This window comes from Equus quagga, chromosome 1, assembly GCF_021613505.1.
Source record: "Equus quagga isolate Etosha38 chromosome 1, UCLA_HA_Equagga_1.0, whole genome shotgun sequence".
NCBI lineage: Eukaryota > Metazoa > Chordata > Mammalia > Perissodactyla > Equidae > Equus > Equus quagga.
In genome coordinates, this window is record NC_060267.1 from 56,688,067 (window position 1) to 56,701,397 (window position 13,331).

Consider the following 13,331-nt stretch of genomic DNA (forward strand, 5'->3'; position numbering starts at 1 on the left):
GCCATGAGGGAAAGGCTGAGAAACACTAGGCTAGGGTAGTTAAGAAAGAGTTTTACACAAGAAATGTGATAGGCTGGGCATTGCAGGGTAGATAGGTAAATTTAGGTAAGTGAAGAAGGGAGGGTGTTTTATTGGTAAGAATAGTAGAGAAGCAGATTTGAGAGAGTTCTTTTGGAGAACATAATTTTTTAAAACTTGAAATTGGGTGTGTAATATATTTTGCATGCTGCTTATAGTCTCTAGTTTTCTTGAAAAGTGAAGAATAGGAAAATAAAATGTTAGGATTTGTTTTTAAACTTGCTCAGATTCAAGTGTGACAGGTTAGCTATGGCCTTTGCATGTTCCTCCTTACTAGTTAGTTTTCTGATGGGAGGCAGAGGATCAGTTCCTTTCTTCAGGCAGGCACGTTAGCAGTAGTTTATCTACTAGACTCTTAGATGTGGAATTACAGCTCTCTTAGGCTGTCCTTTTTCAAAGAATTACAGAATCAAGAAGTTTAGAGAGTGGAGAAGATTGTAGAGACTGTTTAGTTTACACTCCTCCTTTTAGAGGAAATGAGGAGAAAATTGAGGCTCAGAAAGCTTTAGAAGCTGTAGAAAGTTCCGTAGCTGTTAGTGGTAGAACCAGGCTTACTATGTGGGTCTCCTGACTTCTAGTCCATTGCCCTTCTCGCAATATCTGTCTGTCTAAACTAGTATGAAACTTGATCTGGAAACAGAAATTTTAATTTTAGTGATTTATCCCTTAAGGTCTAACCAGATTGTCATTTATTCCTCCATTTCCCCAGACAAGTTGATTGTTTCCTCAAGAATGTGGGAAGACAATGGGTGTTGGATTTTTACTTTTCCACTTTACTAGTTTTAACTAAACTTTGGCAATTTATTTAACCCCTTTGCCTAATGTTCTTTATATGTTAAGTGGGGATAAGAATACTTATCTAATAAGGTGATCATCAGGATTAAGTTAGATGGCCTGTATAAAGTCCTTTCCTTTATGCTTGACGTATCTTAAGAATTTTGTAGGGGCCGGCCCCATGACCTAGTGGTTAAGTTTGGCGTGCTCCCTCTCAGCAGCCTGGGTTCACAGGTTTGGATCCCGAGTGCAGACATACACCACTCATCACCCATGCTGTGGTGGTGACCCACATGCGAAATAGAGAAAGATTAGCACAGATGTTGGCTTGGGGCTAATCTTCTTCAAGCAAAAAAAAAAGAGAAGGATTAGCAACAGATGTTCGCTCAGGGCAAATTTTCCTCAGGAAAAAAAAAAGAAAGAATTTAGTAAGTATTCTTTGCTCCTTTCCTTCTTTTCCCCTAGAGCACTTCCCACATTGTATTATGATTGATTATTTTATATGTACCAGGTGGGGATCTTGGAGATTATCTCCTTAGTAATTTCACACCTTTATATATATAATATTATGTGGTCTGTGAATATGATTCTTAAAACAAGAAACAAACCATTCAGGCCACCCCAGGAATTTGCTACTGAAACAAACATAGGAGTACTGTTGTAGCTCATTTGTCTGTCAGAGAAGAATTAAGTAACTTTTCTTTATTTTTAATACTCATAATTCTATAATAAACTGACTTTACTTATCAGAGGCCTTGTTTTGACCTTAGAGAATTTCATTATAATTCTTGCAGGAAAGTGTATGATTGTTTCATTTGACTCCTGGTCTCTGTTGTTGACTCTTTCTGTGATTGCCTTACAGAGCTCTGAGGAACATGAGTGCAATGGTGAAGCTTCTCAGGAAGATGAAGGTTTTATGGGCATGTCCCCTCTCTTACAAGCCCATCATGCTATGGAAAGAATGGAAGAGTTTGTTTGTAAGGTAAGAAGGCACTTTCTTGTCATTTCCATGCTATATATTTAACCCTTCCCAAACAGAAACCTTTAAGGAGAGTGGTAGTACTGTAACCTTTGGTTTGCTTTGTGGATGGATAGTTTGTGGCAAAATGGAGACAGAGCAATCTCATGACTTTAACCCTCTTCAAAACACATTCATTTGCCTGCAGCAGCTGTGATAAAATTTTGATAAAACTAGAATATCCAGCTGGGAAACAAGTCTTTCTTGATCTAGGTTAACAGAGTAGATGTCTTGTTGATAGTTCATATAAGACAGGATGAACAAAATTGGGGGTGGTTGGTGCCTGGAGGTACTACAGTGCCATCTCAAGCCCCTGGAATCTGTTCTGCTGTTGGTGATGGCGTACGCGCTCCTCTTTCTAAGGATTCTGTGGGTGATCACACTACTCTTCAGATAGAAATTTCCCAGTTTTCATGCACATCTAGTGTGCTAAATATCTAGTGTGCTAAACTGAAGAGTTTAGCTGGTACACTTTTTGTCTGTAAGGTTTTTCTTCCAATTCATTATCTGATTCATTAGGACCTATTGTGGGGATTTTTTTTTTCCCATCTCCCTAAAATGCTAAGGGTTGTTTTCTTAGAGAAAGTAGTCAGGTGGAGCCAGCCTGGTGGCACAGTGGTTAAGTTCACGCACTCCGCTTCAGCAGCCTCGAGTTCGCGGGTTTGCATCCCGGGTGCGGACCTACACACCTATCATCAAGCCATGCTGTGGTAGCATCCCTGTACAAAGTAAAGGAAGATTGGCACAGATGTTAGCTCAGTGACAGTCTTCCTCAAGCAAAAAGAGGAAGATTGGCAACAGATGTTAGCTCAGAGCCAGTCTTCCTCACCAAAATAAAAAGTAAGAAATAAAAGAGAATAGTCAGGGACACTGGCAAATTTATTGTCACTTGATTAATCTGATCAGTAGGGGTCCTGGCAAGTATGATCTAAAGTCACCATAAGTCAATCTGTCTATGTGTGTATGTGTATATAAATTCATTTGTTAAACATTTCTGGAGAACACTTGATCATTTAGAGAGAAATTTTTGTGACTCTTAGTTTTGTCATGGGTTTTATGAAACCAAGACTTTTTATGCACATGGTTTTAGATCCTGAAAACTAAATTTAGGTTTTCCTACATTCACAGTGACACTAGAAATAACTGGGGCAAGCTGACTTAGAATATTATACTTTGGACCAGAGGCTGAGAAGAGAACATTGTAATCTGAATATAGACATCGCTTCTGAGATAAAAGGACGGGTGAGGAGTGGTGGAGGAGAGGTATAAACATCTGTGGGTCTACTTAGAGCCCAGGAAACTTTTTAGTGTTTGAAAGTTGGTGAAGAAAAAGCCAAGCAAAACAATAGATCCATTCTAGTGATCACTGTTCCAGGAGAATTAGCATAAAGGGATACATCAAATTTGATGTTAGATCTCTCAAAAGTTGAATATTTAGTGTCTGGGCCATTAGGGATTTTTAATATTTATAGATCAATGGGGTACTGTAGCTAATTTAACTGCCTTTTTGTTCTCCTTTAATGAAAGTAAAAAATAAAGCAAATGAGACTTTCAATTTAATGGCTAATGGCAGAGTAAATGGGGCATTTGTTTGCTCCAAACTGATTTACTGAAGAAAAAAGAGTGGGCAAAAAAACTATTACCATTCCCTTATCATCCCCTAGCAATTTGTCTGAGAGCAAAGTGAAGAGGCTTCCTTGTTACAACGTGTTCTCCAGGGTTGTCCCACCCTGGTATGGCAGTGCAACTGACCATAATTGAAAACTGGCTATATCTAGTGACGCGAGGATTCGTTTTCTTGGATTGGTAGCAAGTAAACAGAGACAGTTTAAAAAGAAGTGTCCTGTGACCTTGCTGGTGTACTTTCCCTTTTGGAAAAGCTTTTCTTATAGGAATAGGGGAAATAAAATTACTTAGTCTTTATAGAGTATACAGATTTGATCTTGGTCTCTCTTTTTTTCTAGCCTATAATTGTTGTTGTTTTACCAGCATAGCCAGGCTCGTGTGGGAATGGGAGGTGTACTGTGGGTAGTTTTTTTTTTTTAATTATGTTTTGTGTATTGTATGGTCTAATACAAACCTAACGGGTCAGTGACAAGGTGTTTGATTTAGGCAGTGTCTTTATCTTTGGCCAAGCTGTGCTCCTCTTCTTTTTTCCCAGGGGGTTTGCATTGGCATTTGGCTTGACTCTAAGTTGAGAATGAGAATGCAGTGTCTCTTGAACATAACACTAATTGCAGTATAATTATGAAAGTACAACTCCTTGGCTCAGTTTTTAGAGTAGTAGAATGTTTGTTTAAAAACAATGGGGAAAAATCACTCTGACATTATATGCATATATAACTAATAAGAAATTCCACATATTCTTTCTGACTATAAAAAGGGAGCATTTAACTGTTTTGGCTGTGTGTGGTAACACAGTGGCACTTTTGATATGGTCATGGTGGAGCTGTTGGTACATTGTGAACTACCTTGAGGATGTAAGGATTAATTTCTGTCTTCCTCTCCCTTTAGAAAATAAAGTTCTCCCAAAGTAAAACAGAGTGGCAGCATCTTATAAGGCTAATCCCAACAATAACTATCTTTTCCCAAGTTGAAATTAGAAGAAATTCGTTATCTTGGTGTGTCTCTCTTTCTCTCCAGAAAGTCCTATGGAAGATCTCAAACAGCTGATTTTACAAGTGGTAGTACTATTATCAATAGACATTAAAAATCTAGATTAACTTTTTGGTATTATTTTATTGTATTGTATGTTGGGAACAAGCATGGAATGGCCAGATTAGCACCAGTAACCACAGGTCTCAAGTTTTGAGTTGAAAGGTTGTGAGAGGAAGGGGGCAGGGCAGAGAGTGAGTTAGTTTTAATAGAGTATTAAGAGGGCCACTTCTGCTCTTAAATTGTTAGTCCCCACTTCCTTTGGAGTTACACAGAGGATCAGTTGTTTTACAAATGTCAATAAGGAAGGATTAAGGAGAGCAGAAAACAGGAAAGTGTTGTGGAGCAAAAGGAATGGGCATAGTAACTGGCAAATAAGTGACAATCTTTCTGCATAGTAGACAGAGAGCCAAGCCTTGTTGTTTGTCACAAGATCCCGGGGGGGGGGGGGGGTGGGGGTGGGATCGTTGTCTGAAGCTGAAGCCTGTAGGTAGACCATGTTCCTGGCATTTTTCCTTACATCTTTCTAGCTAGCAGAAGCAAGTTAGTTTAGGATTAAGTGATCCTGTGATGTGAGCTCTCTGGGTTGAGAGGCGTAAAAGAACAGAGTGCAGAGGTTGACAGACTTTTTAAGGAGGAAATACCAAACTCCTGCTCCCTTTTCTTTTAGGGTCTGATGGGGAAGGGAAGAAAAAGGGGAGAAAGGGAGGATGAAGGGACTGGGAAGGCAGTTAAGGCTGAGCTGCTTTGCCATCTCTCCAGCATGAGGAGGGTGGATTAGTCATTAACTCTCAGACAGATAATAGCCTCTGGGGATGGTCAGGGTGGGTGCTAGGATTTGCTGACTTACTTATGAAGTGCTTTGGGTCATTTCATTTGATTCTCATAGCTTCCTTATGAAACAGTCAAAGCACTGTTATCCTCATTTTATGAGTGAGAAAACTTAGGCTTGGCAGTTTTGTGACTAATTAAAGCTTATTCAACTAGTTAATGGTAGAGATCCAAGATTTCTGACTCCTATGCACTTTCTTTTCTACTTCGTCATATTTGCTGTAGTAAGAAGAGAAGGGAGAGGGAGAGATTTTAGCAGAAGGCGTTAAAGTGTGATTCTGTATGCTTTTTACACCAACAGGAATATTAAGTATAAAAATGATCATATTTAATATCACAGGGCTTTTCAGAGAGAAAATCTGTTGTGGAGGATGAAGGAGGGGAATCTGTATGGGTGGGACTTTGGACCGCTCATCCTACCTTTAGCCAGACTAAAACAAAGCTTGAAACCGCTCTTTTAGGGCATGTTCTTTAAGTTCATTTACTCTTTCCTTTTCCTGAGAAATGTCCCCATTTAAAAAAAACTTAGAATATAGGACATTATACATTTTAAATGTATTTTTCTTTCTAAAAATAAGTTATTTTTATCATTGTAAGACACTGTGGTAAGAGAGTTGTATGAGGCCAGTCTTGGTAAATTGACATTCTTCTTCTTCCAGGTTTGGGAAGGTCGATGGCGAGTAATCCCTCATGATGTACTACCAGACTGGCTCAAGGATAACGACTTCCTTTTACATGGACACCGGCCCCCTATGCCTTCTTTCCGGGCCTGTTTTAAGAGCATTTTCAGAATACACACAGAGACAGGCAACATCTGGACCCATCTCTTAGGTGTGTAATATCAATGGTGTAATGAATTGGTGATTCACTTTATTCCCTTTTTTCATGTATTTGAGAGTAAGGGCAGAACTTAAAAAATGTATTTGGGATTTGATATTTTGTTCTCTTGATTTCTAATGATGCAATTTCGCACTGGTTTACTCTGTGATTATCCTAGCTTGCACTATGATTCTATTACAGCTAAGTCATATTTTTCTCTACTAGATTTTCAGTGTCCTTGAACTAGGCTAAAGAAAAGATGCCATATAAAATGTGGTATAATATTTAAATGAGTACTGAGAGGATGGTCGTTATTTAGTAGGAGTAAGCTGGTTTTTCAGTCATTACTTAGAATATCTACAATTAAATTTTGATTTAGCTTGAAGTAGAATGCGATCTATAATATAATTTTCCATCACGATTGTATATCAAAGAAAGAATACACTGAGGGGAAGAATAGTCTTCTCAACAAATGATATTGGGGAAAACTAACTACATGTAAAAAACTGAAGTTGGACCCCTACCTCACACCATATACAAAAATTAACTCAAAATGGATCAAAGCCTAAACATAAGAACTAAAACTATAAAGCCATTGGGAGAAAACATAGATGTAAATCTTTGTGACTTTGGATTACATGACAGTTTCTTAGAATTAACCCCTAAAGCACAACCAACCAATGGAAAAGTAGCTAAATTGGGTTTCACCAAAATTAAAAAGTTCTGTATGTCAAAGGACATTATCAAGAAAGTGAAAAGATAACTCACAGAATGGTAGAAAATATTTCCAAATCCTATATCTGATAAGAGGCTAGTAAAGAACTCTTAGAAATAGGCAGTAAAAAGACAACCCAATTTAAAAAATGGGAAAAGTATCTGAACAGACATTTCCCTAAAGAAGATCTATAAATGGCCAATAAACACATGAAAAGATGCTCATCATTAGTCATTTTGGGAAATGCAATGAGATACCGCTTCACACTCACTAGAATGGCAATAATCAAGAAAATAACAAGTCTCGGCAAGGATGTGGAAAAATTAGAACTCTCGCACATTGTTGGTAGGAATGTAAAATGGTACCCCTATGAAAAACAGCTTGACAGTTCCTCAGAAAGTTAGATTTATCCGCAGTTCTGCTCCTTAGATATATATACTCAAGAGACTTGAGAACATGTTCACACAAAAACATGTATATGAATGTGTTCAGCAACATTATTCATAGTAGCTAAAAAGTAGAAACAACTCAGATATCTATTAACTGATGAATGGATAAATAAAATATGGTATATCCATACAGTGAAATATTATTTGGCCATAAAAAGGGTTGAAGTATTGATACATGCTACAACATGGTGAGCCTTGAAAATATTATGCTAAGTGGAAGAAGCCAGACACAAAAGGCCACATATTATTGTATGATCCATATACAGTAGTCTCTCCCCCTTATTCATGGTTTAAGTTTCTGTGGTTTCCGTTACCTGCTGTCAAGCATGGTCTGGAAGCAGATGATACTCCTTCTGACTATTGTCAGAAGGTCAGCCAGTAGCCTAATATCGCAATGCCTGCATCATTCACCTCATTTCTTCTTACCATGTAGGCATTTTATCATCTCACATCATCACAGGAAGAAGGATAGAGGGAGACCACATTCACGTAACTTTTATTAAAGTATACTTGTTAATAATTGTTCTATTTAATTTTTAGTTGTTGTTAATCTCTTACTGTGGCTAATTGATAAATTAAACTTTATCATAGGTATGTATGTATAGGAAAAAACACAGTATACATAGAGTTCGTACTATCCATGATTTCAGTCATCCACTGGGGTCTTGGAACTTATTGCCCATGTATAAGGGGGGACTACTGTACATGGAGTGCCCAGAATGGTAAAATCCATAGAGACAGAAAGTAGATTAGTGGTTGTTGAGGGCTAGGGGATAGTGGAGAATGGAAGGTGTCTGTAATAGGTGTAGGGCTTCTTTTGGAGGTGATGAAAATATTCTGGATTAAATAGTGGTGATGGTTACACAGCCTTTTGAATACACTGAATAGTTTCTGGCCTTACCCATTTGGCTTGTATTTCTTACTTTGGTTTTCACTGTGCCCCCAAGTTCCTGCCTGCTAGTATAGTGAGAGTAGAATAGAGAATCAAATCAAGTTCATTGCTGACTTCCAATTCAGGGTAAATGTTTTATTAAATGGATCAAACAGAATCACTTAGCAGATGTCTAACTTCTTAATTTCTGTGCCTTCCTTCTGTTAAGTGGCCCTTCTATAAGCAAATAAAAATATGTTATCTTACTGTGAAGCACAGTTTAAAAACCAGTTATGAAATAGCCTGAATAGGCATTTTACTGTCCTTAATTCTTGAAGTTTTGGGCCAACTGGTGAGGACCAGAGAAGCATAATGTTCCTTGACAGTTGTCGGTGGAGGAAAGCTGTACTTGTTGGCACAGTTTGGAGGTATTGGAACTCATTGCAAAAGCAAATGCAGAATGGGACCTTTGAAAGCTGGGCTTCAACATAATGTGCCAAAAACTTTATAAAGGAAATTTCTTACTAGATGTAGAGGTAGAAGTGGACTGATTTAGTCTTCTAAGGAGTAGCAGCATTGCCTGGTTTCTTTTTGGATTATACTCTTGGATAAATAAGTTATTCTGTATATCAGTTTATGAAGCTGAGGACTATATGATACCAGCAATGTTTGCAGTATATGAGAATTTTGGGTAAGCTTTGGTTATTTGGCAAATTTTTCTCATGGAACTTTCAATTCAAACATCGTTCTCATTGTGAAGGATTGAAAACATAACGTATAACACTGTTTCTTCAGAAGGATGATCTCTTCTCTCCCCTGTGCTCTCTTCTTAGGTTGTGTGTTCTTCCTGTGCCTCGGGATCTTCTATATGTTTCGCCCGAACATCTCTTTTGTGGCCCCTCTGCAAGAGAAGGTGGTCTTTGGATTATTCTTCTTGGGGGCCATTCTCTGCCTTTCTTTTTCATGGCTCTTCCACACAGTCTACTGCCACTCAGAAGGGGTCTCCCGAATCTTCTCTAAGTAAGTATCGTTAAAGACCATTTTTTTTTAAGATTTTATTTTTCCTTTTTCTCCCCAAAGCCCCCCGGAACATAGTTGTGTATTTTTAGTTGTGGCTCTCTCTAGTTGTGGCATGTGGGACGCCGCCTCAGCATGGCTTGGTGAGTGGTGCCATGTCCGCACCCAGGATCCAAACTGGTGAAACCCTGGGCCGCCGAAGCAGAGTGACAAACTTAACCACTCACCCACGGGGCCGGCCCCGTTTAAAGACCATATTTTGATCAGTGATTTAAGAGTCAGTGGGTTAGGGAAAAACATCCAGCAGAGTTGGCAGAATTCTTGATACCATCTGATGGGAACTTTCTTTAAAAATTAAAGCAAGCATCCCAGTTTGCCTCTTAGCTGTTATTGCTACCTCATGTCATGGGGGATTAATTAGAACCTATAGTGGGCAATAATTATTAACATTAAATGGATTTTTTTTCCCTATCTTAGGCTGGATTACTCTGGTATTGCTCTTCTGATTATGGGAAGTTTCGTTCCTTGGCTTTATTATTCTTTCTACTGTAACCCACAACCTTGCTTCATCTACTTGATTGTCATCTGTGTGCTGGGCATCGCAGCCATTATAGTCTCTCAGTGGGACATGTTTGCCACCCCTCAGTATCGAGGAGTAAGAGCAGGTAAGAGCACATGGATGTTTTCCGCTGGACATTCACTTATTTACCAGTCATTTATTATTAAAGGTCTGCCATTTGCCAAGCATTATGCTATGTACTTGTGATGCAGAGATGAATAAATCACAGTTCCTATTCTTGAGGGGCTTTTAATGTACTGTTGTTCATTAGTTATCTTAAACTGTTAGAGTGGAGGGGCAGTGGTGAGCTGTATGAGCTGATGAGTATTTTGGGCAGTGTAGTTTACTTGAGTTTATGGTCATACCCTGTCCGTAAGGCAGTGGCTCTGTAAACTTTGTAAAATGAACAAGATTCTTCTTACTCTCTCAGCTTGGCGTGTACTTTTTGTAGTGATTGGGTTTTGTGTTGTCATTTTTTGTTTTGTATTTTTATTTTAAAATGTGTAATCTGCTTAGGTGAATAAGACTTCATACTGGTTGTGTTCTACTACAGTGGGCACCATACATCTCTTCTGATATAGATAGAGAGGCTCTTTATTGTTAGGATAATGCCTGTTTAACTGGAGAGCCTGTGAAAAGCCAAAAGCCTCTGGGGGCCTAGGTTGAGCCTTCCTGTAGGAGTATGGTGTTAACAGAGACATGTTTTGTCTCCCACTGGACTGGCAACTCCTTGTGGCCAGGGCTGTGTCTTCAATTTTCTCTCCCCAGCAACAAACGCAGTGCCTACTGAGAATGAACAAGAAGTATTAAAAGGAATATTTTTCCTTTCAACCTTGTTTTAAAAAAAGCCATTTAGTATTAAAATCTAAGCCATGGTTCATCTGCGGTTACCTAAAAGATTACAGGTTAGAATTAACTTCATGTTAATGACCACTATTATAACACTACCCTCTTCCCTTTTTAAGTGTTTATATGAGCACATGAGCAGTGGTCAGGGTTGACTTTCAGTAGTGTATTGAACTGTGGTGTTAAGCCTGCCTGAGCGCGTGAGATAAGAACATCTTTGCTGAGTAGAGCTGAACATCCTGCTATTTATACACATCAGAAGAACCAAGTTCCCGAGCCTTTGCCTTAGACAATGATAAGCAAGACCATTAGCAGCCTTTGCTTAGCATGTAGCGGAAAAGAATAAGTGAAAGCACAGGATCGTGATGATGTTTCTTTAGTGAGGAGTAGAGGTAGGCAGTAGTTTTTATTTAGGTCTGCTTGATTCCTTTCTTTTGTGAGATGAACATTGCCGTTCTCCCTTCCTCTTGTAAATGCCCATTTTATTTATGAGTATGCATACGTGCATAGATATATTGTTGCATACCAGGAGCTTATTTGGTAATGTCCAAAGCAAATAATAGGTTCCTTGTCTTTTGAGAAAGCTTACCAAATGACAGTTTGTTTTGCAAAGGTCATTCTTAACTCTTTGTGTTAAAATGCAGGAGCAGTTACTGGCTGCTGTGCTAAGTTCCTGTGGTGCTTTGGTTGACAACAGATTTCAAAGTGGTTTTAGATCAGTTACCTCCAAACTTTTTTGATCATGACATTTTCTCTTACACCCCTAAACACATGTATATACGCATAAATTCACATATATATAAATTAGAAAACTTTTACAAACTAGTTCTTAACCCTCCACTTGTGACACAGTCTGGTATTTTTTATTTTACTCTAGTTCATTAAAAAAAATGCTGATCCAGACTCACTTCGTTGATCTTATAACCTAGGTGATATCTAGAAGTTTGAAAACCACTGCTGTAGATGATTCTGAAGGCAGTAGGGTTGTGGTGTCGTGATTCTGATAGACTTCTGTACCTGATTGGTACTTTTGGAAGCTTGTCTCTCTCTCATTCCACCCCACTCCCACCCTAGGAATGTCTGTTGCTTCAGAGGGAAGATAAAATATGTAAAATTACTCTGTATCGTAATCTGTATATTGAGGCAGCATGTAGGGACGTTTAAACAAACTCCTAAGGCTGCCTATTCCTAAAACGCTTAGCAACATAATTCTAAGTCCTTCGAGGACTACTGACTTGTTAAGCTAAGCCTCTCTCAGCAGGAGAATCCTTGTGATTATAAATAGCTCCATCTTTTAGAACATAGCTGTGCTTTCTTGTGTAGCAGTATCCCAGAGTTTGAAGAACCTTCTTTTTCCTTTCAAACAAGAAGCTAATGTTTCATCCTATTTTAATGATTCAGTTTACAGAATTACCAGTACTGTGCTGTAATAGTGAATTCTTCCTTATTTCTCATGCATTTTTACTTAATCTTTTCTTGTGATTCATAGGAGTGTTTTTGGGCCTAGGCCTGAGTGGAATCATTCCTACTTTGCACTATGTCATCTCGGAGGGATTCCTGAAGGCTGCTACCATAGGACAGATCGGCTGGTTGATGCTGATGGCCAGCCTCTATATCACGGGAGCTGCCCTGTATGCTGCCCGCATCCCTGAGCGCTTCTTTCCTGGCAAGTGTGACATCTGGGTAAGTATGATCAGGAGTAGTTAATGTGGATACATATATGCCTGTTAGAGGGTTACTGGCAGACTGGGAAGTGAAATAATTGAAAAAGTTTTAGACTCAAAATTGAGAGAGCTGTACTCTAGTCCTAACTCTCCTTCATTAGTTCTGTTTCTCTGGACAATCAGCACAATAATAACTAGTATTTATTGAGCGCTTACTAGGTGCCCGGTGCAGTACTGAGTGAACACTTCACACAGATTACCTCATTTAATGCATTGGCCCTAGGAGGTGTAACACCTGTTATTAAGGTTTCATTTTACAGATTAGGAAATGAGGCTTAGAGAGATTAGGTAACTTGTCTAACGTGCCTGGCTGTTAAGTAGTAGGAGTGGAATTTGCATCAAGCTTGGCTGATATCAAGAGTCTGTGCTCCTGTATGCTGCACTGTACAGGCAAGGCATCTAGTCATGCTTTGTCTCGGTTTCCTCGTTTATGAAATTAGGGTAATAGACCAGATTTTTACCAGAGTCCTTTTTGATACCAAAATTCAGTGATTTGTAATGAGAAATTGAGTACTTCTGGTTGGACGAGGACGTAGAGATAACTGGATTGTGATTAATGGTAAGAGAAGGGGAAAAGAAAATATAAGGGGGCCGGTAGATGAAAATTTGATAACTGAAGATGGCCTGAAACATTTTTAATAGTACACTGTTGGAGTGTGGTTTGAAGTGAAGTGTGACCTTTACAATTCTGTTCCTTAGCCTGTTGCTGATTATTGTAGACTAAGCTGATTATGTAGTCCCTTTAAAGTTTAGTTTAGCTATCTGTAACATGAAGATATTGTAAATTTAGGCAATCTTTTGAGCTTCAGATTGACTAATTTATCTTTCTGAGATTGCCTCATCATAATTTTGACATTGATGTGGAGAGCTTTTTACTTTTCCCCCCTTTTTGGGAGAACGAATCCCCTTTGGTTTCCTAGGAAACATCTTTTGGGACATGATTTTCAGATCCTCCTTGTTTACATTTCTAAAATC

General features: G+C 38.7%; 1 protein-coding gene across 2 annotated transcripts in view; it reads left to right on the forward strand.

The window, feature by feature from the left end:
- The window catches only part of ADIPOR2 (adiponectin receptor 2), a 119,961-nt gene that overhangs the window by 102,961 nt on the left and 3,669 nt on the right, over positions 1–13,331 (forward strand). For both annotated transcript variants that reach the window (XM_046671466.1, XM_046671474.1), the window contains 5 exons: positions 1,715–1,834; positions 6,016–6,187; positions 9,044–9,230; positions 9,705–9,892; positions 12,122–12,315. In XM_046671466.1, the coding sequence (XP_046527422.1) occupies positions 1,715–1,834; positions 6,016–6,187; positions 9,044–9,230; positions 9,705–9,892; positions 12,122–12,315 (861 nt within the window). The remainder of the gene's footprint in view (positions 1–1,714; positions 1,835–6,015; positions 6,188–9,043; positions 9,231–9,704; positions 9,893–12,121; positions 12,316–13,331) is intronic.